Source organism: Nelumbo nucifera, chromosome 3 (assembly GCF_055504915.1).
Source record: "Nelumbo nucifera cultivar China Antique chromosome 3, China Antique-T2T, whole genome shotgun sequence".
Classification (NCBI taxonomy): domain Eukaryota; kingdom Viridiplantae; phylum Streptophyta; class Magnoliopsida; order Proteales; family Nelumbonaceae; genus Nelumbo; species Nelumbo nucifera.
Genome location: NC_142651.1, coordinates 54,190,218 through 54,217,176, shown reverse-complemented (window position 1 = coordinate 54,217,176; position 26,959 = coordinate 54,190,218). Strand labels below are relative to the sequence as shown.

The 26,959-nt window shown below is 36.5% G+C and overlaps 1 protein-coding gene across 2 annotated transcripts; it reads right to left on the bottom strand.

Annotated features, from left to right (window-relative positions):
* Nucleotides 1-1,289: 1,289 nt before the first annotated feature.
* Nucleotides 1,290-26,136, bottom strand: LOC104601022 (uncharacterized). 2 transcript variants are annotated; one of them, XM_088901698.1, is made up of 10 exons: nucleotides 25,839-26,136; nucleotides 22,891-22,968; nucleotides 22,193-22,773; nucleotides 19,565-20,191; nucleotides 19,287-19,441; nucleotides 17,026-17,240; nucleotides 16,787-16,920; nucleotides 16,329-16,693; nucleotides 16,144-16,247; nucleotides 1,290-1,801 (listed from the first exon to the last, which is right to left on the bottom strand). In XM_088901698.1, exons 1-10 carry the CDS (start codon nucleotides 26,122-26,124, stop codon nucleotides 1,731-1,733), a joined length of 2,616 nt encoding a protein of 871 aa, XP_088757824.1. In that variant the 5' UTR covers nucleotides 26,125-26,136; the 3' UTR covers nucleotides 1,290-1,730. The 2 variants fall into 2 exon arrangements, with proteins under 2 accessions (XP_088757824.1, XP_010262507.2); XM_010264205.2 differs by lacking the exon at nucleotides 25,839-26,136 and adding an exon at nucleotides 23,512-23,814.
* Between the last annotated feature and the right edge of the window lie 823 nt (nucleotides 26,137-26,959).

Genomic DNA, 26,959 nt, shown 5'->3' with positions numbered 1-26,959 from the left:
TTAAAAGAGTAATAAGTTCATCCACCATCTTCATTTCCAACTCCCTTAACCCTCTCCTTAAGCCTAGGTCCCATGAATTATCAATAAAAATCAAAGAGAACACTTTTCTTTTATTCTCTGAAAGTGAATAAATAGTAGAGAACCTATCACTAAGGATAATCCCTCTAACCCAAGCATCTTCCCAAAACAACACTTTGTTTCTTGCACAGGCATTAAATTTGAAATAAAGGAGAATGAAAGGCAAGATGCCATGGATAGCTTTCTAAGGAGAACAATGAAAAGCCCTAGCATTGAGACCCACATCCCAATAATTGTTTGCCAATCCATGTTCGTTAGCAATCACTCTATGCCACAGTCTATCTTATTCCATAAACAAACTCTACAATCACTTCCCCAATAATGATATATTTCTTAGCTTGATATTTCCTATTTCTAGGCTTCAATCATCTCTACTTCTAGGAACCACCTCCTACTTCACTAGGTGATCTCCTAAGTTTCTTCCTGTTCCAATAGGGAGTCCCTTGTAATCTTCTCTAATTGGTTGGTCACTTTTACTAGTACTTAGAAAGTAGATAGGAAATACACTAATAAATTGGCCAACGTTTTTAATTAGAGTTATCCTTCCCCCAAGGAAATGTAACATTTAATAAAACACCCATTAACAAACTAGTGGTTAGAAACCCACTAACCAAAAACACTGTTTAAAGCCCATTAGTGAGTTTAAATTAAGGTCTATTTATCTTATTCTTTGGGAATGATTTGATGCTTCTTGAATCATAATTTTAAACCGCATCACCCATTGAACTGGAGGCTTTCACCTTTCAGGAAAGGTTTATTACTTGCTCAACAGCTTAAGCTGAATCAAATTCTAATTGAAGGAGATTCTTTGGAAATAATCCACGCCCTTTGGAATCCAATGTTGTCAAAGTCCAAGCAGATTGGACAGTTGGACTATCAAAACGGGGAACTGGTAGACAAAACCAAAAACAGTTTCTTTTTCTTTTTCTTTTCTTTTTTTTATGCTCAATTCTTTGAAATGTTGGCACCGTGAAACTAACTCTATTTACATTTTAACATGCAATATGCCCTATAACCCTTTAAAATTTATTTATTTTATTAATTAATGTTTTTAATTTGAATAAATCAAGTGGTTCAACCATTTGCCCAAATAATATTGATCTAAACACGGCTTAGTGAGGAGAGTCAGCTTGATGAAAGGAAATTCCATTTGTCAGTAATCAATTTATGGTCCACTGGAAGCCATTTAATAATTCTAGAAGACAAATATCATGCATGGTGTCCTGACCTTAAAATCAAGAATTACCTGCTTTTATTTGATAATAATAATAAAAAAAAAAAAAGACTTACATTCACACAATTTTGTTCTTCTACGTGGTGGTATGTATTCTGATAATCTATTCTCTTTCCCTGCGCAAGGGAATTGGGAAAACTGACATTCCCAGATGAACGTTCACAATGTGAAATTCAAGGAGTGAACATGGGACCCATAAACTGCGCCCATTAATAGCTCAGGTGACACCTTGGGAAAGAATTAATTTAACAATGCAAGTTCCCCACTGCAATACTCCTTGAGAATAAACTGAACAAATTATACTGTCTTGGTGATGGCCATCCAGACAAGCTAACAGCCATTAACTGCCTGATAATCTGATGAAACTTTGGATGATCAGACTAGAATATTCAGAAGGGGTAAATGCCATATCGAAATATCAAATGATCCCTGTTCTGATACTGGTAGTGGCATTGATCTTCAGGGAGTGCTCTGGGATATAGGTCCGACCTGTTATTGCAAACAAATGTTCCAATCAGAATCATTGCTTCTACCCACTAGAACGTGGGGTTAAACACTAGCCAGAAAGGTAGCAATAACTTGCCAAGTTATTTGAATAACTTGGTCCCATATACCCTAACCCTACATGGGGGGGTATTATTAATGCCTGTAATGTTAATCAAATTCAATAAACAAAATAAACTCACAAAAATGAAAAAAGTGTAGGACTAAATTCAATGCTGGGAGAAAAAATAAAAAAGAAATGGCACAGAAGAAACCATATCTGCCCCTCCAAAGGCTCCAACTTATTTGGAAGTTGGGTTATACTTCATTTACGAAACGACAAAACACAAAAACTATGGCCTCTTCTAATCCATAACTTCCATATTCTTCTTAACATCAATGCTAAATAGACTCCCCGATTGATAACCTTTCAGATATAGTGCATCTCAGACTCCTTAAATGTCTTTGGTAAATGCACCAATTGCAACTGTCTTGGGAACAACAAATATGGTAAGAGGCTTCTTTCTTTCAGGCTGCGTTTGGAAACAATGCAAATATGTAGAGTGCAAAACGGTTCATATAAATTGTAAAGTTGGGTTAGTTTTGCATTGACAAATTTACCTCCTTACCGTACAGACTTTTGGCTGTAATGGATGCAAACACGAATTCCAATAAAGCATATGCTTTTTTTTTTATCAAAAGCCCACTTGAATGCAAATTTACTTCGTTTTTATTGATGTATTTTTACATCTTATTATCAATGTAAATATGCATTGATCTGTCATTTGTCAATGCAAAAATGTAATGTTGCCAAACACAGGCAAAAGTGAACCAGAGTGCAAATTTACCCTGAACTGGGATTTACACTCCATTTGCATTGTTTCTAAATGCAGCTTTAGAGATTTGAACCCTAAAATTATTCTTGTGGAAGTGAAAATTTAGGGATTTTTTAAAGGCTTAATGATGCAGGAGCTAATATGGGATTTCTCTATCTATCTATATATAGTTCTGTCCCAGAAATCAGGTAGTGATTAATTATCATGTTGCATGATTTAAGCTATTGTAGTGACTGATTACCATAAATCATAGTCACTCTAGGATCTCATTGACTGATTCTAGGAATTAAATTGATTTATGTTTTCCCTTAATTTTACATCCAAACCAAAATTTACCCATTTCAACATTTTTGTCCTTTTGTGTCAAACCATATGCAAATACTTTCGTGTTAGATGCATCAAAGAGACTTGATAAAAGATGAGGAAATCAAGAAAAGATGGAGAAGCTATTTTAATAGATATTAAATGAAGAGCATAAAGAAGGTGATAGTGGAGGAGGAATTAGTGACTCTAATATTACTAAAAATAATATGTACCTTCATAAAATTATAAGTTTCAAAATGAATTAGGATATGATAGTATCACAATAGGATAATGAACAAAGATGTTAGATGAATGGGTAAAGAACACTATGGTTTCTATATTCAAAAACAAAGGTGATATACAAAGTTGCAACGATTATCATGGGATTAAGCTCATTAGCCATATTATAAAACTTTGAAAGATTTTTTTGAGTAACAACATGCAATTTATTCATCCAAAAAAATACACTACCCAAGAGCTAGATAGAATGGATAAGTACAAGATGTACAATGACCCCATTCATTTTTTGGTAAATGGAGAGGGGAGAAATTGGTCAACAGGAAAGTGATTACCGTAGACCAACAATCCCATGTTCTTTTTTTGGTAAACCATAGGTCCCATGGTAAATGACCTTTCCCCGGGTATCACTTAGGTGGTTAACTTTCCCACCAGGGGGAAAGTGGTGGGTAACTTTCCTAACTGGGGAGAAGTTGCCAACAAATGATGGGACAAAATTTCCCTTCTAATAATAACATTTTATGGGAAAAAAGGTCATTGGTTAACTTACCTATTAAATCTCTCTACAATGCTTTGTCCAGAAATCAGGTAGGGTCTGACTCAATTAAAGGAGAATGGGGGAAACCAATTCCCCCAGTGGTGGAGGCTTTTGCTTGGCTCATCTCAATGGGAAGTATCCTGACTCAAGACAATCTTTGCTTGTTTGAAGAGGAGTCTATTCTTCACCTTCTGATTCGATGCAATTACATTAGGAGTATTTGGGCCTATTTCTTCAAGCTATTTAACATGGACGGTTGGGATCCTAATGTCTGTATGGAGATTTTTGGGCGCTGGCCGAGGGTAAATGGAAACATCAAAACAAAAATCATGTGGATTTGTGCTCTATTTGATGTATGTTGGGAGGTCTGAAAGAAAGAAATAAGAGAATATTTGAAGGCAAATTGAGAAGCAATATAGAGTTAACGGCTGTCATCACTCATCAGTTCAAGGATTGTAGGGTGGGTTTTAGTTTTGCCAGAATTCAAAGGACTAAGCAAAGAAAACTTTGGAGATGACTTCTGGAATACCCTGAATGATCAAGTCTTGCTGTATTTTCTGTTTTTTGTTCTCTGCTTCTGTTTTGTAAGAATTGGGGTGACTTCTTGTCACCAAATCAATGTACCTTTTGAAGAAAAGGTACATCAATCTGATTGGAGCTAAGGGCATAACTGTCTAACACCTTTTGGCCTATTTGAATAAATTTTTGTCTTTATTGATCTTCAAAAAAAGAAAAAGAAAGAACACAAGTAAATGTACTTACCTGGGTAAGTGTTTCCTACCCAGGTAAGTGCACTTACCCAAATAAATGGCTTCCTGAAAAGTAACGGGGCCAACGTGTTAGTCAAGATATCAAATAATAAGCTCATAAAGAAACTCACAACATAATAAATGGTCCAGGTTTTCCCCAAACTAAATGCTCTTTGTTTACTCCAAACTTGGCAAGAAAATCTACAGCGCACTTGCAAACCTAGGGACCCATCCAAATTAAATGAGCTCTTTAGATTGTGCCCTAGTTTCTGTACTTATTAAATTAAGGTTCTACACCTCCATGGAATGTCTTCTTCTTGCCTCATAAAACTTTAAGGAATTTGGTAGTCCCCTTGAATGACAACTTCTGTTCACCCTTGAGAAATCATTAGATTCAAGCCTTCTCTTACTGCCAAAATCCCAACCTTCAAAGAATTACCATGCCCAGTTAGGCTTGAATAGCTGAGAAGAGTTTTACATCCATGATCTCTTACAATGCCTCCAATTCTAAATGCCCCAGGTTACAAAGACAACAGCCACCAAAATTAAATTTTATATTCCCCCCTTTGGAGCTCTCCATTCCTCTACTATTTCAGAGGCTCTAGGCTGGTGAGATATCGCTATCAGTCAATCTCTCCAAAGATCATCAAATGAAAACACCTTTAAATTCCTCACATGCCAAAGCCCAATGTTCTATTCTCATTTTCGAAAATTTCAATAAAGGAGTTGATATCCAAGTCCTTGTCTTCAAAAATCCTAGCATTCCCAAGATTTTCTGGTTGGCAAATAGTTTAGAAAAACATGGAGCATTAAAAAAATAGATTTTTTGGGGACAAACACCCCAAGGACTAGAGTTTTAAAGGATCTTAGATGAGGTGGTTAACCAAGGATTACCTTTGAGGGATTATCTGATGATGTATGAACACACTTTGTACTACTCCTTTCTATATCTTTATTAATAAAAGTCATAACTGTTATTCATCATTAAAAAAAAACTTAGTGTTCCTTTCTCCCCATATTCTCCATAGGATTGCAGCTCTCATACAATGCCATAGAATTTTGTCTTTTTGTGTGGCATACCAGCAAGTTGATGGAGAAGAATAGATGATGGTGCTATTCATACTCCACCAAGGAGAGAGAAAATAGATCCGAACCTGAGAAGCAAAGTGAAAGTATAAAAGGAGATGGTTAGTGTTCTCTCCATTCTTGGGAACAAAGAACACACAAATGAGGGGAGAGGCGTCAAGTTTTTCATTCCTATGAAGTCTGTCCTTTGTGTTAATGGCCTGCATAGTAGCTTCTTAACAGAAAGTTTTACTTTTGGAGGGGACAGACCAATCCAAAGAGCCTTAGATGGGAAAGAGAGTGGCAGTATTGAAAAAGAATGCACAAGTGAACTTGCCCATTGGATATCAAGGGGTACCTCTTTTGGGTTATCATGAAGATCTATTACATTTTTTATCAAAGAGAGAGAGAGAGAGAAAGAGAGAGAGAAGAAAACAGAAGATCTATTATATCTAGAGTTTCTTACCTTCTAATCCCTCCCCTCAACCCTAGGTTCCATGTGATTCTCCCTTGGTCCATGATTGCAAGTTCATTAATATATTGTGAGGTTATAAATTCTGGGGTAAGATAAGAGGGGAGTCCCCCACCATGGATCCTCCCAAAGTTTCACTTTACTTTGGGATAGAGTAATTGAGCAGAGATTAAGACATAAAAAGTATATTGGGAAAACAATTTAGTGGCATGACAGGGAGATCAACAATGAAAGCTATCTGTTTATTGAATCAATTGATGGAAAATTTTAGAGAGAAGTGAGATCTTCATATGGTATTATTGATCTAGAGAAGGCATATGATAGTCCTGAGAGAGATAATATGGTGGGTTTTTGAAAAGAGAGGAAGCCAAATAGATATGTGGATTTAATTAAGAACATGTATGAAGGGCTAAAAACCAATGATAGAACACCTATAGGAGAACCGGAATTTCTAATTATAATGGAACTTCACCAAGGCTTAGTACTTGTCCCTTATTTATTTGTAGTGGTCATGGATGAATTGACTAAACATACTTACGAGGAGACCATGGTGCATATTATTTATTAACAATGAAGCATAAAACTATAAATTGGTAAAACTAAAGAAGGATTAAATGGAAAATTAGATTAGTGGATAAATACCTTAGAAGAAAGAACCATTACTTGGTGTAATAGTATAATCTTGTGCTAGCAAGAGTGAGAAAATTAGTTCAAATCTGAGAGTGGCCACTTTGTGCAAAAAAAAAAAAATGCCGAAGGATAGAAGTTAGAACCATAACTAGTCTAGGACCAACATTGGGTAATGGCCTTTTTTGACCTAGAGATATCTCAATGTGACATCTTTCATTACCTTCGTTTGATAACCCACAACAAGGGAGAGAGTGAGGAGGATATTGCCCATATAAATTGGGCAAAATGTAGGGATGCATCTAGAATATTATGTTTTAGGAGAATACAACTTAATCTAAAAGGAAAACTTTATAAAATGGTTATAGGGCCAGTAATTTTGTACAGAGCAAAGTGTTCAGAAGTCAAAAAACATGCCCAAAAAATGTGTGGCAAAAATGAAAATATTAAGATGGGTGACTGGGGAAAGTATAAAGGATAAAATCAAAAAAAAAAAAAAATCTTACTCGATGAATACATGAAGGAGAATAAGAATATGGATGATATGATTTTGAGAGTGAAGGACCTTTTAGGCCATCTACCAATGAGTGTGATAAAGGCAAGATTAAACCCACCAAGAAAATAGAAGAAAATTAAACCAATTGTCATACCATCAGAGAGTAAAAAGGATGAAATAGCTTTGAATCTAAACCCGAAAGATAAATCTACAATCAAATCAGATCCCACCTAGAGAAGCCACGGAATTAGAGAAACTTATGAGAGATTTTCTATGGGAGCCGGGAGAAAATAAGATGGACCATCTAATTGAGTGGGAGATTGTGTGCAAAAGTAAAGAGGAAGGGGGTTTATGCATAGGAAATGCAGTACAAAAGAATGCAGTGTTTTTAGAAAAATGGATGTGAAGGTGGCCTTTGGAAAGAAAGAGTTTGTGGCACGAAGTGGTGGCTAGTATTCATGGCTGTTTAGAGAACAGTTAGAATGTCGGTGTATCTTGTCAAGCCATGTTGGCAATACCGTGTAAGGCAAGTCATAGTATTCTTCCACAATTTCTCAAGTTTAACAGGTATTATGTGTGTTATAGGAATTTTGCTTGTTTTTAGGAGGATGTTTGGGTTGAGTACCCTTAGTATGGAGGTTGTGTCCAAATTTATCCCCACTCCAGCTCCTTTGGCCCCAACTTGGGACTTTAGTTTTCATAGAGGATTAAGAGATGAGGAGATTCATTCCTTGTCCAGTTTGTTGAGTACCTTTAGTAAGGTTTGTATAGATCCCTCAAAATGAAACAAAAGGATTTGGTCTTTTTTTGTGTGCCTCTTATTTTTAAACCCCTCTGTCAATCTCCTTCTCAATGTTTCCAATCAAGGAAGTTTGGTGTAGGCCTGTTCCCCCTAAAATTAGTTCTTTTTGCTAGGTGGGAAAGGAAAAACCCTCAATAATAAAAGAAAGACCTTTCTCGTGCATCTCACCTATTTGGCATGTTCTTTGTAAGTCTAACAATAAGGATTTCTTTCATTTACTAATTTCTTGTGTGGTTATTGTGAAATTATGGGATTGGATTTATTATTTGTTTCAGTGCAGGTAGACTTTGCCATTAGAGGTTAGCATGCTATTTTATTCTTCTACCTTTGTTTGGCCTAAAAAAATAAGGTGAATGTGGAGGTGTGCTAGAGAAGCTTTGTTGTAGACCATTTGGGAAGAAAGGAATGCAAAAATCTTCCAAGGAGAGAAGCCTACAAGAGATGAAGGATTGTGTGTTGTATAGGGCAATCCATTGGTTAAAAACATAGGAATTTTTGGGTTCTTTTTCCTTTGATGATTGCTGGAGGAATTGATCTTCTGTGGCAAGTTTCTCTTCCAGAAATAACAACTACCAGTGACTTGGACATCCCCCCTTAAACATTATGTAAAACTAAGCTTTGATAAAAGTAGTGTTGGTAATCCAGGCTCATCTGGTATGGGTGGGGTCCTCAGAAACGAGGTTGGGAATATCTTATCTATTTTTTCTCAGGTCCAATGGGAGTTTGAGACTCTACAAGGGATGAATTACTAGCGGTTGTTCAAGGAGTGCAAATAGCAAATCAGCTCAGAGTGGAGTCCCTACAAGTAGAAGGGGACTCAAAAGTGGTGGTGAGGTAGTTGAAGGATTCAGATTCTGTTATGTGGTGCTATAGGAATGAAATCAAGAGATTCAAGTGGATTACATGGAATATGAATATAAGCATACAATGAGTGGGAAGAGTGGCAAATGCTTTAGCTGATGGTTTAGCCAATCAAGGGATCAATATGGAACATCTGTTTTGGGCTCAGTTGTAACTTGCTTTCTGCCTTAACCTATGTATTTTGGAGAGGATGCAGCTCACGCCTCTCCTAGGGATGATTGTATTGATTTGATCTTTTGATTAATAAATTATTTTTCACTGAAAAAAAAAAATCAGCTTACAGACTAGTGAAAGATCAAAATAAAGGCAATCATAGAGTAATATCCAAAATCAGAATATTTGGACGTTAACATTTCTTCCTCAAATCAAATATTTCTTGTACCTGTTATTTAATGATAGAATACCATCTAAGAGTTTCCTAAAAAGTAGAGGTAGGAACATAGATATGGATTGCTCCACATGTGGAGAGCAGGAAAGTACTCATATATTCAAAAGCTATGAATATGCACAACAAATCTGGATGTTATTAGACCCAATATTCCCAACTCTATGGGGTGTGTGTAACCTCAATTGAGTAGTAGAGAAAAAGTAAACAAGTCAGACAATAGAGATTAGATTTACAGATTGAAGGAAAACATGGGAATGTTACTATGGCAAATTTGGAAAAATATAAATCAAAAGGTGTTCAATAACACTATTCTCCCTCACCTAACATCATTGAGGCCAGACACTAAATGTTAGAATATAGTGCTACTAGCATTTTAGACAAGAATTAAGAGAGTGAACCTTAAAGCTATACTAGGTGAGATGAAAAGATCCACCAGAAGGGTACATCAAGATAAATTTTGATGCTTCAAGAAGAAGTGATTGGAGTACTACAATCAGATACCTAGCCCAAAATAGTGAGGGCAAAGCTCTATTTCCAAAAGCTAGGGATATTGGGCTTGTGATTGTCAATGTTGGGGAGGCATGTTTTGCCCTGGAAGCCCATAAATAACCACCAGGTTGAAAAACGGAAATATAATTATTAAGGGTAACTCAAAGCATGTAATAGACAGTGTAAAATGAGTTGATGAGAAACAACTGGGAAAGAAATTTATTACATGATGAAACACACACAAGAACAAGTGGGAAAGAAGCCACTAGAATATTTATTGTCTGCAATCAAGTTCAATATGCATGTAAGCACAGATAAACTAGCTTATAAGATTTAGATACTTGAACTCTTTGGTTATCCTCTGGGTGTGAAATATTCTTTTTGGGTTGGTGTGTTCACTCACTCAATATTCTTCCTTCCTATACATTCTAATAGGCCATTAACCAATTCTGGCCCCAGCTATTTCAAGGGTACCTTGGGAGGGGTGGACTGGATATGGACCTAACATCTGGCACTTTATGCACAAAATGACCATTATCAACTCAAATGTGCATTAATGACTCTTGTCAGCTCAAGACTTTACCATCACTCCAACCAATGGACCCTCTTTCCTATAAATTTTATTTTCTATTAATGATTTTTTTTTATTTTACAAATAAAAGAACTGTCAAGTTAGCCTGTCTATCATGTACTTAAATGTTTCCAAGCAGAACATGTTTTCTGGTATAGCAAGAAACTTCCTAACTATGAAAGTTTAAATGGCTCATACATGTAGTTTTTATATGAAGACTATGTAACCTGAAGAGCTATACTCGAAGTAGCAAGGAAGAGAAGAAAACCACAGAACTGAAGAGAATGTCGAACTGTACTAGCCAGTCGACCAGTCCTTTATTTATAGATGAATATAGTACAAGGTACAAGAAATTACTGGGATGCCCCTGATTAGTGATGGGACACCCAGATGACTTAAATCATTAAACAGGAATAGGCCCATTAACACAAGCCCAGTTACAAGATAAGTTAAACATAAGAATGGGCTAATAAGAACTCTTATCAGCCAAACATAACTCTAACATTCTAACACTCCCCCTCAAGCTAAGCAAGGATATCAATCATGTTTAGCTTGCCAAGTATGTCCCTGAACTTCATTGATGCCAGCCCTTTAGTTAATACATCTGCAATCTGCATCTCTGATGGAGTATAAGGCACACAGAGTTCTCCTGAAATAATTCTCTCTCTAACAAAGTGTCGATCAATTTCAATATGTTTTGTCCTGTCATGCTGCACAGGATTGTTGGCAATGTTGATAGCAGCTTTATTATCACAATACAGCTTGAGAGGACCCTCAGTCTTGATACCAAGCTCATTAAGGAGAGTCCTGAGCCATAAGAGTTCAGCAACCCCGTGTGCCATAGCCCGATATTCTGCTTCTGCACTTGATCTAGCCACAACATTCTGCTTCTTACTGCGCCATGTGACTAGGTTTCCTCCCAAGAATGTATAGTAACCTGAGGTTGATTTTCTGTCTCCAACAGATCCAGCCCAATCCGCATCAGTGTAGGCTTCAATTTCAAGTCTGTTGTATTTTCTGAATAGAATTCCTTTCCCTGGGCAAGTCTTCAAGTATCTGAGGATTCTTTCCACTGCTCTCATATGAGGGGTCTTTGGTGAGTGCATGAATTGACTGACAACATGCACTGCATAGGCAATGTCTGGCCGAGTAAGGGATAAGTATATCAGTTTTCCTACCAACTTTTGGTACCTTTCCTTATCACAGTATTCCTCACCCATTGATTCTTGTAATCCATGGCTTGGTTCTATTGGAGTGTCTGCTGGCCTGCACCCCATCATGCCTGTTTCCTCTAGGAGATCTAGCACATACTTTCTTTGACATATGTAGATTCCTTCTCTTGATCTAGCAACTTCAATTCCAAGAAAGTATCTTAGATTTCCTAGGTCTTCGATCTCAAATTCTGAAGCTAAGAACTCCTTCAGCCTCTTCATCTCTTTCACATCATTTCCAGTAATCACCATATCATCCACATACACAATGAGTGTTGTAAGTTTGTCATCATGTCTCCTTGTAAACAATGTATGATCTGCACTGCTCTGAGTGTACCCTACTTTCTTCATGGCCAAACAAAGTCTCTCAAACCATGCCCAGGGAGATTGCTTCAAACCATATAATGCTTTCCTTAGTTTACATACCTTCTTTCCAACATCATATCCAGGTGGGGGTTCCATGAATACCTCTTCATGAAGATCACCATTTAGGAAGGCATTCTTCACATCCAGCTGATGAAGTTCCCAAGAGAATTTTGCTGCTAGTGGCAATAGAACCCTGATTGTGTTGAGCTTTGCTACTGGGGCAAAGGTTTCCTTGTAGTCAATTCCTTCCTTTTGTGTAAATCCCTTTGCCACAAGTCTGGCCTTGTACCTCTCAATTGACCCATCTTCCCTGTGCTTTACTGTGAATACCCACTTGCACCCAACAGTGCCTTTCCCCTCTGGCAAGTCCACCAATTCCCATGTCCTTGCTTTCATTAGGGCTTTCATCTCCTCATTCATGGCTTCTTTCCACCTTGGATCAGATGCCGCCTCTGAATACCTGGAAGGGACACATACAGAGGAAAGAGCAGACACAAAGGAATGATAGGCAGGGGATAAGTGTGAGTAAGAAACATAATCGGCTATGGGATGCCGAGTGGTACAAGAATGAATAGGCTTACGGAGAGCAATAGGAAGATCTAAATCTGAATTGAGTGAGTCAGAATTACCTTGGATTGCAGAGACAGATTGATCCGAGTTCAACTGGTTGCAATCATGAGGTTGAGGGGCCTTCTTCCTTCTACTGTATGTAAGTATCTCTTTCTCTTGTTTACTGGAACCTTCAGAAGCATCAGCCGAATCTGGAGAAGCAACTGGCACAGTGGAAGTCTCACTAGGTTGACCCGGAATGTTACAGCTAGTAGTAGTGGAAGGTGATGAAATGGGAACAAAAAAGAAGGGAAAATGAGAATCCTCTTCCAACCCACTACTCTCCCCCTGAAGAGGATTCTGAAAAGACTGGAAATAGGGTTGAGACTCAAAAAAAACTACATCCCTGGTGACATATTTTTTCTTGGAGACAGGATCATAACACTTATACCCCTTCTGCATAGGAGAGTACCCCAAAAATATTCCCTTTGTAGCCTTAGGATCCAGTTTGATCTTCTTTGGATCCTTCACATGTATGAAGCATGTACAACCAAAAACCCACGGGGGAAGAGGAAATTCTGGAAGAGTGGAACACAAAACAGAGAAAGGGGTCTTCATACCCAGTACCTTAGATGGCATCCGATTTATCAAGTATGATGCAGTGAGAACAGCTTGAGACCAATATTGCTTGGGCACATTGTGCTGGAAAAGAAGGACTCGAGCTATCTCCAATAGATGTCTGTTCTTGTGCTCAGCGACCCCATTTTGCTGAGGGGTGTAAGCACATGATGATTGATGTAACATGCCTACATCTTCCATGAATGAGTTCAAGGATCTTTCAAAGTATTCAGCTGCATTGTCTGAACGGAATTGCTTGATCTTTTTATCAAATTGTGTTTCAACCATCTTGCAAAACATCATAGTTATTCGGGGAACTTCTTCACGTCCTTTCAACAGATAAATCGAAGTGCACCGAGAATAATGGTCAATAAAACTGATAAAGTAACGAAAGCCATCAATGGAAACAATGGGTGAAGGACCCCAAACATCAGAATGAACCAAATCAAAAGGGGCTTGAATTTCATTACTAGAAATTGGATACATTGATCTACATTGTTTTGACATTTGACACACATCACAAGCTAAACTCTGACTCGGAATGCCCTTACATAATTCGGGAAACAACATTGCTAAGGAAGAAAAGGACAAATGACCTAGCCTAGCATGCCACAAGTGTAGCCTAGCTATTGACTCCACACTTTCTGGACTAGTAGTAGAAGCTTGCAAGGCTGAGCTGACATCTTCATCAAAATAGTAGAGGCCCCCATACTCATGACCACTCCCAATCATTCTCCTCGTCAATCTGTCCTGGAAGACACAATGAGAAGGAAAGAAAATTATACTGCAGTTCAAGTTTTTCGTAAGCTTTGAAACAGACAACAGATTTGAGGTAAGACTAGGAACGTGTAGAACTGATTTAAGAGAGAGATCCTTGCTTAGGTCAACCACCCCCTTTCTAGAGATAGTGGAGAGGGACCCATCAGCTACTCTCATCTTATCCTGGCCAGACAACAAATGATATGTAGAGAATAAGGAGGACATATGTGTCATATGGTCAGTGGCTCCGAAATCAATCACCCAAGAGGTAGAATTAATGGAACTAGATGCACTAAATGCAGAGGTTGTACTTGATTTGGCAAAAGAGGTGGAAGCTAAAGAATTGTTCTTCAGACGAGCTAAAGCCCGGCTGAGAACCTCTACCTCACTAGCTGTGAAGCCCGAAGTACTTGGTCCAGAGGAGTCGGCAGCCTGCCTTGCGGTGGAAGATGACACTGTCTGAATACTCTGTGAGTTGTCACTACTGTTGTTGTTGGCAAGATTCCCACTTGCTGTGTGGCCCTTATGTTGCCTTTTGTCCTTTCTCAGAGCAGCTAGCTTCAGATGAGGGTACAAGACCCAACATTTCTCCTTTGTGTGTTTCTCACCACCACAATGTGTACACTTGAGGGACTTCTTGTCTGAAAATCTATTCCCCTTAGTGGAGACTAAGGCTGAATGTTCTCCAGGTAGTTCTGTTGACTGTGTCTGGGAGTCAACTTACATTTCCTTTCTCCTTACTTCTTCATTCCTCACCAGGTAGTAGACATGGTGAAGCTCAGGTAATTCATCTCTCCCTAGAATCTGTGACCTTATACCTTCATATACAGGGTCAAGCCTCGCCAGAAACTTGAAGGCTCTGCCCTCCTCAATCTGCTTATCATGTCTCCCCTTATCATTAACATTTTCCCAATCCAAAATCAAATGGTGGTCAAGCTCTTCCCAGAGGCCTTCCAGTGTTGCAAAGTAGGTGGCCACGGACATGTCTCCTTGCCTTAGGGCTGCAATGTCTTGGTTCAGCCTGTAGATTCTAGCATTGTTCTTTTTCTGGCCATATGTCTTAGATATTTTCTCCCAAATTTTAGCAGCTGTGGGGAAGTGATGAACAGTTCTGGCCACCCTAGGAGTCATAGAGGCCAGCAACCAAGACATGACTGTGGCATTTTCCTTGCGCCACACGGTGTATTCAGGACTGCCAATTTCTGGTTGTTTCTTGTCTCCATCCAAATAGCCTATGAGCTCACGAGAGGTAATGAACAGCATTGCTGAGAAAGACCACTCTCTGAAGTTATACTCATCTAGCAGCACACTTGTAACCTGCAAGCTGTGCAGATTAGGGTTTTCCAGGTTTGAGGACCTTGTAACAGGTCTGTTATCTCTAGAGGAAACTTCACCGGATAGTGAGGACATCCTGACTTCAGTTCAAGAGTTGTTCACAGTGCTGTAGGTGGTTCTGTTTAGGACTGGCCGAAGTGGTCACAGTGTTCACAGTGCTGGTAGAAGTGTTCACAGTTCGGGTACTGTGCAGTGCTGTTTAGGACTGGCCGAAGTAGCAAGTAAGGGGCTGTAACTGAACCAGTTCACAGTGCTAGTAACTGAAATTACTTCAGTTAGGGCTTGTTCTGCGACCTGAAGTAACTGTGCAGTGCAGTAATTGAAGTTCACAAAGTAGGACTGATAACCGACCTGAAGAAAATATGTAACTGAAGTTACCACAGTTCTGCCCAAGTCTTGCTGGAGCACGAAGCTGCAACTGTAGAGGAAGCTCTCCCACTTTCGGCTAGTGCTAGGACTGCTGAAATCAGTCCTCAACTAGGTCTGTCCTATACAGACCTCTCTTAGTAGCCCAATAGCTACTATTTGCTGGAGATAATCTAGTAAGACATCTACTTTTGGGTCTTACTTCCCTTGAGTCCTACAACCAAGAGAAACCCTAGGTTCGAACTTGCTTTACTCTCTTACACTCCTAGGTCTTCACTGCAGCAACCCAGAAAAGGAAGAGAGAAGATGAAAAGACAGCAAGAGAAGAGAGTGCGCCTGCTGAAACCAGGAAGGAGCTAATGCTCTGATACCATGTAATCTGAAGAGCTATACTCGAAGTAGCAAGGAAGAGAAGAAAACCACAAGACTGAAGAGAATGTCGAACTGTACTAGCCAGTCGACCAGTCCTTTATTTATAAATGAATATAGTACAAGGTACAAGAAATTACTGGGATGCCCCTGATTAGTGATGAGACACCCAGATGACTTAAATCATTAAACAGGATTAGGCCCATTAACACAAGCCCAGTTACAAGATAAGTTAAACATAAGAATGGGCTAATAAGAACTCTTATCAGCCGAACATAACTCTAACATTCTAACAGACTAGTCAGCCTTGTTACATCCAAACCATAAGAGCATATTCATACCTTTCTCTCTAACATGAACTTGTAGTGTATCGAGTGTAATAATCCCATCTGTCAAGGGGAGTAATTCAAGCTTGACAGTAGCAGTGGACTGAGCAGGAACACATCTGAAACAATAAAACATAATTTTCAATGCTTTCTAACAATAACAACAAACACTAACAACCAAAATAAGTAGAAGATATTACCCAAGAGGAAGTGTACTCTGAAGCCAAAGATGTGTGCAACCCAATCCATTACTTGGAATGACATCAGATACAGAAGCAGTCTCCTCATGAGAAGGAACAGACATTCCTCCACCACTAGAATTCTCCTTTTGATTATCGGGAATAGAACTAGAAAAAGAACTAGAACTTAACCTGTGCACACCAGTACCACGTCCCTCACCACTCACTCTTCCTGCAAACTCAGAAAAACCAACAAATGGACTCATTGGTGTTGATGGTACAGAATTCAGAGAGACCACTGTAGGGGGTGAAGTAAACGATGCTGGAGCAAGAACTGTTAGGGTTAGATCCTCTGATGTTAAATTTGAGGCCTGAAGAGTTAAAACCTGAAAATTTTGGAAGCATACCACCATTTAAATTTCAAATTCAAGGTTAACCAAAAGCATATGCTGAAATGCTGAACAAGACAGGCATTAAACCTGAACTGGAAGCTCAGAAGTTCTTCCATTGGACCCAGAAGTTTGTTGTGACATTTCAGAAGCAACAGAAATCATGAGATCCTTTGCAACACGAGGTTTCCAACTTGTAGGCTTCTTGAAAAATAGCCTCGACTCTAAGGAGAAAACAATGAACACCAAGCATAAGATAAGAATCAAGGAACTAATAATCCACATCTTGAAGTATTTCAGGTACAAAGGGATTGTGATAAGATAGATACCAGTGTAGTTGCATCTACATGATACTAAAACTGCATACTTATCAGCAGTTAAAGAAACCCTCTTTCCTTCACCAAGCCTCGAGGGCAGATGAATACTTGGTGCTGTCCTTCCAGCCTGTAAATGTGATAGTTGAGAATTTTTTTCACCATAACCCTTAAGATTTGACCACACTGAGTTTACTGGTTTGAGAATAAAAGAGTATTCTTCACCTTTCCTGCCATAAGATAAACAATAAAATAAAAAATAAAAATCAAAGTTCAACTGGAATAAGAAGAGCGAATATCATCATCCTTTGCAAAATATGACACTATAAGGCTAGAATTAATAGATTCCTTTTTGCTAATACCCATTTCTATGAAATTTAACAAGCTATATACTAATATCCATTTGCAAATGGGCTAACAGATTTAGCTTTTTAAACTTTCATCTTTCTACAAGTCTTGAGAGTATGTTTTGTTTATATTTATAGCGTTTGTGTTTCAAACCCTAATATGTCCCATGCTCATCTTCAGATCATAGTAGAGAAGTTGAAAATGTCTAACACTAACATGCCAACTAGAGGTGGAATGTTGAGAATATGTTTGCAATATGGTCGACCTACGGTGTCCATGTCCCAAGCCATAAGATTTCTTCTGTTAATTGTTAAACATAGGTATTTCTATCTTTTTACGATAGATATGGCACTGAAAAGAATGGAATGACAAAACAGGATTCATTTATCCGACTCCATATAGTTGGGACAAGGCTTAGACAATGATGATGATGATGATGATGATGATGTTGATGACATACTTCTGTTGTTGTATCACTAAGACTCTTTTAACAATTTAAAAGAATAAAAGTTGAGGAAGTCAAGAATCCCCCTTGACATTTTTTCTTATACCTTTCCGGTTGCATCACTTTTACAATAAATCAATAATAGACAATATCTATTAATAAAGAAAATAAAATTTCAAGAACTCTTTTCCTTCCATCTTTTTTTTTATTTTTTTGAAATATGGAAATAGAAATTGTATTAAGACGAGAGGGAGATATTCCCTCCCAAGAAAAGTACAAAGAGAGCCAATATAAGAACTATCAAGAGCTAATTACAAAAGTATCATTCCCAATGATCCTATCCCAACATGAGAAGATACTTAGAGAACCAGGGATATAGCAGCCTCTCCAACTTGCCAATCATTGATTCCATAGGTGAATTTTTGCCATTAAAATTCATATCATTATGTTAAGTCCAGACGGCCCAGCAAACTGCAACTGGGACTAACTTCCACAAAATGGATCCCCTCTTACAAGAATAGAGAGCCATGCTGGGAAGAGGCTACTTGGGTCACTAGGAAGCATAAAGAACAACCCTAACAACTGGAAAAAATGCCATCAAATGCTGCAAGTCAAAGAACAGTAGATCTGTAAGTGGGAGACAGATTCTTCCCCTTGACAATAGAGACTACATGGGTTAACTAGCATCATGCCTTTTTCCTGCAGGTGATTGATAGTTAGGGTCCTCTCCATAATAGTTGTCCACACAGACAAAAAAAAAAGAAAAAGAAAGGATTTTGAAGGAGATATAGACTTCCATATCCTTTTCCATGCCACTGCTGCTGAGCCATTAGACCTATTCAATTTAGAGAAGAAAGATCTGACTGAGATTGTTTACCCTTTAGAGCCATTTTCTTCCTCTTTTTTCTTTTCCTTTTATTTGGGGAAGGTTTTACGGAAGGTTGACAAATAAATGTAAGCTTTTATGGCTATTGAGAAAGATGGTTTCTTCAATCAAACAAGCATACACCAGAAGAGTTTTTGAGATAGTAACTTTCCTCTTAGGCATAATTAAAATTAATAATCCTGCTTTCTGGGAAAGCTCCTTTTAAATAGTTTAATTATGAAGCTTGAACCCATCCTTTAGAAAAGGGTAGCACTAAGCACAAGTTGGTAAAACTTCAAACTGAAAGTACAGTCATAAGTTGCCATAAAGAACAAAATTCACTATTTTGTCCATAAATCCAAATAACAACTTCTAAGTGCAACCACAAATTCTATGGTCTGAATAGGAAGAGGAATTATTTGGCATAGTTTAGGTGTACATGTGCACCATGATTAGAAAGAAAGTAAAAAGGAAGAGATAAAATGTACTCTGCAAACATATAAACATTCTTCCTTTAAACATACATGGATAAAAATAGCAGTAACCAAATTGCAAGTATAATATGCAATTTTTTAACAGCCCAAAACTATATACAACACACATGCCAGGGATACCAACCTGAGGGCAATATTTGGCAAGCTGTAGTCATTTCCAGCTTCAATGCATGCAATTGGTAATGAATGAGGCGGTTCACTTTTTGGAGCCTCCTCAAAAACAATTGATATAGCATCCACAAATATCACAATATCTGGTGTATTTGCAGGACAAATATTCTGGAAAAAAAATGTTTAATTTTGTTGTAATAAAAGAAAGAAACTGGCAACACACACTTATATAGAAATAGAAATATTTTGGGTCAACATTATATTGATTTTTTTGAAAATCACAACTAGTACCTTTATCTGAACACAGAGGAGATCCTCTGTATTACAGTCAACAGTGAAAGAATGGATTTCTACTGGTTGAATAATTTCAAGTTTTCTTCTCCACCTCCTTCCTGGTATGTAGATGCCTTCCAGTCCACAATGAACAGAAAATCTTTCTGGTTCAAGCGATACACCTCTAAAGGATAAACGCTCTTCACTTCCAGTTTCTTGACTCTTCAGAGACTTCTGAGGCAGAAAACGATCCCAGTCTTCCAGCTCAAAGTTTGGTTTAGAATTGGAGGTTGTAACTTCAGGAAGGGGTGGTGAAGTATTTGGAGGAAGAGAAGACATTGAGTAACTTCTCAAGTTACCAAACGAGAAGAGTTGGGAACCAGATGAACCAGGAAATGTGGACTTCTGAGATGTTGAACTTGCATTCAAAGAAGCAGGAGATAGCAGACGAGCTGGAGGAGAAAGACTGCGATCCAGAGGAAGCAACCATTTGAGAAGTTCCCCACATGGATCATCCTGATTTGCATACATAAAGTTGTTGACCTTCCCAGAAGCTAAACTTCTTTCCTGATATTTCTCAAATTGAAGCACATCAAGTATGGGATCTTTTGAAAAATTAACTCCAACATTGACTCCTAAAAGCACCTGTATTCTTCCAAACAAGGAGACAGGATGAGAATCAGTAACGATACTGGTAAATGGTTTTTCAACCACAGCAAGTTAGGAATATAAGTTCAACTGACAAATGAAACAATTTTGAGTGCAAAGACACAATCATGTAATTCTTTTGCTGATGGGCTAGCTAAACAAGGGGTGGACAGGGATGTCATGTTCTGGGCAAAGATGTGATTTACTTTTCTTCTTTTTCTGTTCACTCTTTCTCTCTTGTTTCCTCTTTTGGGGCTCTTGATGTAGCTGGAAGATGAGAAAGTGTCTTCTTCTCTGTAATTATTGTGATAATTAATGAATTAATGAATTGTATTATTGATCAAAAAAAAAAAGACACAATCATGTAATTGTATCAACATGGAAATCTTAAATGCCAAACTAGTTTGCAATAAATTCAAATTTTGTTTTATAGAATAACTTAAGAAAAGGTGAATTCTACATGGTTGACACTGGTATACCCTTGGATCTGCCCTGGTTTTTCTCCAAGAAAAACTTTGCAGAGAAGTTCTAAGAAGAATGAAAAAAGTTAGTAATTCAAAATCCCAAAGAGGGGGATTATCAGAAAATATATTAATGTAAAAAGGGTAGCCCAAAGGTTCCCACCAAACTTGTATCCATTTAAGGCTTCCCAATGTCCGCCTAGAGCATTCATCTCGCATCTAATGCACACACAGACACAGACACAGACACAGCAGAGAGAGAGAGAGAGAGAAGAGGTATTTACTATATGTATCTGCCTGCATGGAAAATTTATAGAACTTACATTTTGTTAATTCTTTACTTCTCTTTCTTGCATTGGCTACTATATCTGCATGGGTGTTCATACACATATTTGCATGTCTATGCATGGGATGAGTGAGATTGTGCTCCTATGAGAATTTAAATTCTGAATTCCATTTAATTTAATTATTATAATGGGGATATTGGAATCCTAAATGGTTATCAAATGGTGGTCTTAACCTCTTAGGTGATATTTCTCTAGAAATTCAAAAGATGTAATACTTCTACTGAGTGCAACTATTAGGCATATAACAAGAATGCAATAGTTGAATGGCCAAGTTTAATTGCCATCTTACAGAATCTTGCAAATCTCAAAAAAGGGCCATTACCCAAAGTTGATCCTAGCTATCTGGGGTCTTGGGAGGGGCAAACTGATATGGTCCTAACCTTTGGCTTTTTATTATTATTTTTGTTTTGGCACAAAGTGAGAATCTTGCAAATCTGTCCCTAACAAATTCAAAAATTGTAATACTTCTAATGAATGCAACTAATAGACGTATTACAAGGACATAATAGCTGAATGGTCAAGTTTAATTGCTATCTTATAATCTGTCCCTAGGAAAACTATCATAGGACCAGTGGAAGGTTTGGAACAGATAAATCTAAAGAGACTCCTTTAGCCCAAAGTCATAATAGCTTACACCAGTATTTTCATATACTCTAGTGTATACTAGTGTATGTCTACCAATTTTGAAATTTGAAGAATTTGGATTGTACTTTGGTAATGCAAATCACTCTATGATGCAGGTTTTGTCTAGGTCATTGTATCCTGGAACCTTGATTTTGTTGATACCACTGTTGCAACTTTGATATTATCAAAAACAAATTTATTGAAGAAAGTTACTAACATAATTTGCCTCATATTGAAGCCTTTTTATCTTTGATTTCCTTCAAACTCTTCTTGGATTGGGGCAGAAATACAAAAGGCAGATGCAAAAGGATCCCAAAATCCACTACTTTCTGCATTCCATTGTTTGACTTTGAAAGCTGACTCACATAGAATACCGAAGTAGCAGGTATTTTGCCACATTTTCCAAGACTTCTATGAATAATGAAATAACCATTGGGGTGCTAATCATTGCATTATCCACCAGTCACAGATTCTGTGCCATGGACAGTGAGATTGGAAAACTTATTAAAGATCAAGCAAAGCAAAAGACTAACTTCCCCTACAACCATGGAAGTTTCAAAACATACCACTATATCCCCATTAGAAAGGGCGCAGCACTTGACAGTATTTCTAGCTACTCCACCAGATACGCTTGCATCAAAGTTTCCTCTATCAATAACTGCATTGAGTTGAGTACCCTTCCTTGAAAATTTTCTGTTCCCTCCATTAATTGTAGTCAATTTTTCCCTAGCCATCTCAGATGATTCTGAAGATGGCCCTCCTGATACACTTCTTCTTGACCAAAGCGGCTCATCTGATTCCGCTATTCTAACAAAAAAATGGGAATGTTTAAATCTTTCCAAAAGTGCCTGGGTCCGTCTTCTATGACTTTCTATTCTGAGAAGAGATTCGCTTGCAGAAATATCCCCACTTGGATCAATCTTCTCCGTAGTTAATGGGGTGTCACTATTATGCTCTACCTTCTGACTAGCAGGACTTATTTCCCCTCCTTCAGTAATGGAACTGGATTCAGTTTCCATACTAGCGTTTTGCTGCTTAGTCTTTTGTAAGCCATTTTTATTCATCATTGCAGCAACCTTGAATGGAGTTATAAACTCCTTATCTTGATTAGAAGTTGACAGACATGCCAAAATGTGAACCTGTTCACCTGGTTGTGAAAATAGAGTTCAGACTGAAGTTATAATGCAACAGAAAAGGGAACTCCCAGATGGTCGTGTCAAAGCTAAAAATCCAAAAACATTATATTCAAAAACAATAAAACTACCGGGAAAAACAAAGGAGCGGTCCAAGGCGCGAAGTGTGAGTATATCTGGTGCATCATTCCAATCATCAGGAAGTTCCTCTGCAAGTGTACATCACGAATTAGAAACACCAGAAAATGAACGCCAAATTGCTTATTTACAATTTATTCAAGTCGGTGGCATTTAGAGATTATTAAATTCATGCTTGGGAAATTTAGGACAACATTCACTAAGAAATCAAAATAACTAAAAATATAAGTCACGCATCAGATATGATTCTAAAAGAATCATACCATGACAAAATATTATAGATGGACGAGAAAAAAATTAATTGGGAGATAAGAGTTCCTCTCTAATAAAGCCAACTATCTGTCATTACCATCCAATTATAAACTGATGTCTACAAAACATTCCACCAAAAATACAATTTTACCCGTTTAAGCTACATGTGTGAATTAACGCTCAGATCAATCTATTGGGGTAAATTTCTAGAATATCACGGAACCACGAAACAAATGTGATTGGTTATAAGGCAATTTGAACATTGCAGAGATGGATATCGCAAAACATGAACAGAGGAAGCAAAACATGAATAAAAATTAAGAGCAACAAAAACCCAGAAAATTTGTGAGGCGAATTTATACTATATGGAACAGTAATCTATCCTTCGTCTTCTGTTGTAACAACGGAATGATTCTCAACGATGGGAAGATGATGCTTGGCGCTTTGCCCTTCAACACCAGTACTTCCACGTCCATCTATGCTTGAGGGGAATTTGGAAGGGGATCTTAAAAAATAAGGCACTCCAAAGTTATTGCTTGTTTTGACGTAGAATTCTGGTGCGAAGCGGGTACAACAACAGAAGGGTGATCGACGACTACAACATGTGCAGTTTGAAGTAGAAAATTCATTGTACCTCTCGAATGAGAGTTAAAGGAGAATCATATAAAATTTAACGAGGAAGCTATTAATAAAACCAGGTTGTTATTAATAATAACTATTAAGTATAATTTAGTTTTTAAGTTTACTATTTATTTATCAAAAATTAAATAAAAAAACTAATATGGGTTTGTATCTTTCTAATTTCTAATGTAACCTATTATATTTGAAAATCATTATTAATTTATATTTTTAATTTGATTTAAGATATTAAATGAAATCTTATTTGTAAACAATAACCCACTTTACTTGATATTTATTATTTATCTAATAAATCTACTTTGAGTTATTTATTTTTAAAAGTTAAACTAAGTTGCTTCCTAAAAGTTAAATCAAGTCTATAATTAATAAAGTATTTTCTTTTTTAAAAAAATATTTAAAAATAAACTTGGGTTTATGGTAATCTTTTAGTAGATCCCACCATTTGTATTTAATAGATAATGGATACGTATGTGTTAAGCTAATAAATATCTGTATTGAGATTGCTTATGAGTGAAACTATCCACTTTTTGAATCCTATTTCTTCAACTAATAGGATGCCATGTGTTTAAATAGTGGTAGTGGATTGTGGGTCTTAACAGCAACTTTTCAGAAAATGTCACATGTCTAGCTTTCTAGAAAAATGAGAATGCCACATATCTAAATGGTGGCAGACTGTAGCCCGATAGTGGGATATGGGCTTTAGCAAGAATTTATCAAAAATTGCCACGTATCTAGAAAATAAGAATGCCACTTGTCTGAATGGTGGTAGTGGGTTGTGGGCTTTAATAGCAACTTCTTAAAAAATGCCACTTGTCTATATTTCTAGAAAAATGAGAATGCCATGTGTTTGAATGGTGGGGGTTGTAGCCTGAAGACCTTCTTTTAACACACACACACGCACACACACACACATATATATACATATATATATAACTATTACTAATAATAATAGTTATAACTAATAGCTAATAACCAAAAAACCAAGTCACGCTTTATATATGATTCAGAGAATTAAAAGAATCATAACGTGACAAAATATTAAATGGGTAAGAAAAAAAATTAATTGGGGCTTAAGAGTTCCACTCTAATAAAACCAATTGGTTGTCATTACCATCCAAGTATGAACTGATGTCTAGAAAACGTTCCCCCAAAGATATAATTTTTACCCGTTTAAGCTACATGTATGAATTAACACTCAAGGCAAATTTCTAGAATATCATGAAAGCACCACTTAGACAAATGTGATTGCTTATAATGCAATTTGAAGATTGTAGAGATGGATATTGCAATACATGAATAAAAATTAATAGCAACAAAAACCCAAAAAAGTAGTGATGCAAATTTAAACTATATGGAATATTAATACATCATTCGTCTTTTGTAACATTGGAATGATTCTCAGCAATAGAAAATTCATTTTAGCTCTCGAATGAGAATTAATAAGAGAATCATATAAAATTTAACGAGGAAACTATTAATAAAACCAAATTATAACTATTAATAGTTATCTTAAAAATATTGTGGAAACTATTCACTATTAATAACTAATTAATAGTAATTATAACTATTAACTAGTTATTATTAATAGTAATAAATATTAATTAACTATTAATAATTGTTCTAATTATTAAAAGTTAATAACCGAAGAAAACAAGTCATGCATCATATATGATTCAGAGAATTAAAAGAATCATACCATGGCAAAACATTAGATGGGCAAGAAAAAAATTAATTGGGGTTTAAGAGCTCCTCTCTAATAAAATCAACTTCTTGTCATTACCATCCAATTATGAACTAATGTCTAGAAAATGTTTCACTAAAGAAACAATTTTTGTCTATTTAAGCAACATGTATGAATTAACACTCAAATGGATCTATCAGAACAAATTTCTAGAATATCACGGAAGCGCCACTTAGACAAATATGGCTAGCTATAAGGTAATTTGAAGATTGTAGAGATGGATATCGTAGAACATGAACAGAGGAAACACAACATTAATAAAAATTAAGAGCAACAAAAAACTAGAAAAGGTGTGGGGTGAATTCATACTATATGGAACAATAATCCATCCTTCGTCTTCTGTAACATCAGAATGATTCTCAACAATAGGAAGTTGATGCTTTGCACTTTGCCCTTCATCTCCAGTGCTTCCATGTGAAACTCCACTTTCTCTACCACCATCTACACTCGGAGGGGAATCTGGAATGGGATCTTCAGAAATGAGGCCCTCCAAAGTTGTTGCTTGTTTTGACACAGAATTCTGGTGTGAAGTGTGTTCAGGAACAGAGGGGTGATCAATGGTTGCAGCATGTGTAGTTCGAAGTAGAAAATTCATTGTCCCTATAGGAGAATCTTATAAAATTTGACAAGGAAACTATTAATAAAACCAAGTTATTATTTATAGTTAATAGTTATAACTGTTGATAGTTATAACCATTAACTATTAATAACTAGTTCTTAATAGTTATTATAACTATTAATAGTTATAAATAGTAGTAGTAACTATTAATAGTTATTAATAACTATTAACAAAACCAAGTTAAAAAAAAAACATATTTACCTTATAAATAGTTAATAAAAATTAAAAAATCATTTTTAAAACATTAATTAAAAATATTTCAATTCCACTTAAAATCAAACTTAATAAACACTAATAAAAATAAGAAATTTAAATACAATAAAAAATATCAATTAATAGTTTTAACAATATTATAATTTAAAATCTATTGCACATAATAAACATGGATTTGATATATCATATATTGCACATATATTGAACCCGTGTTCTAGTGTTGTATTATGTTTTGTTTATTCTTTTTATTTTATTAGATAACTTTATATTCATGCATTTTGAATTAATTGATATTATTATTAAAATTGACACTTATAAAAAATAGAGGGCCTATTAAAAATGATATAGAAATAAGAAAATTTTCTAAAACTCACCATGACTTGCGAGCATTTCTCTTAAACTCACCAAAACTTTTCAAAACATCTAGGGAACCCCATGTTAGTAAGCTGACATTAAATAGATTAAAAAATATTGGTAGATTACTGCTTTGCCCTTTGTTCTATTGTAAATGGAAATTTAATAAAAAATAGAAAAAATATATCTCAAATATTTCAATCCAAAATTTTTCTGCCCATTTTACATATTTAAGTAAAAATTG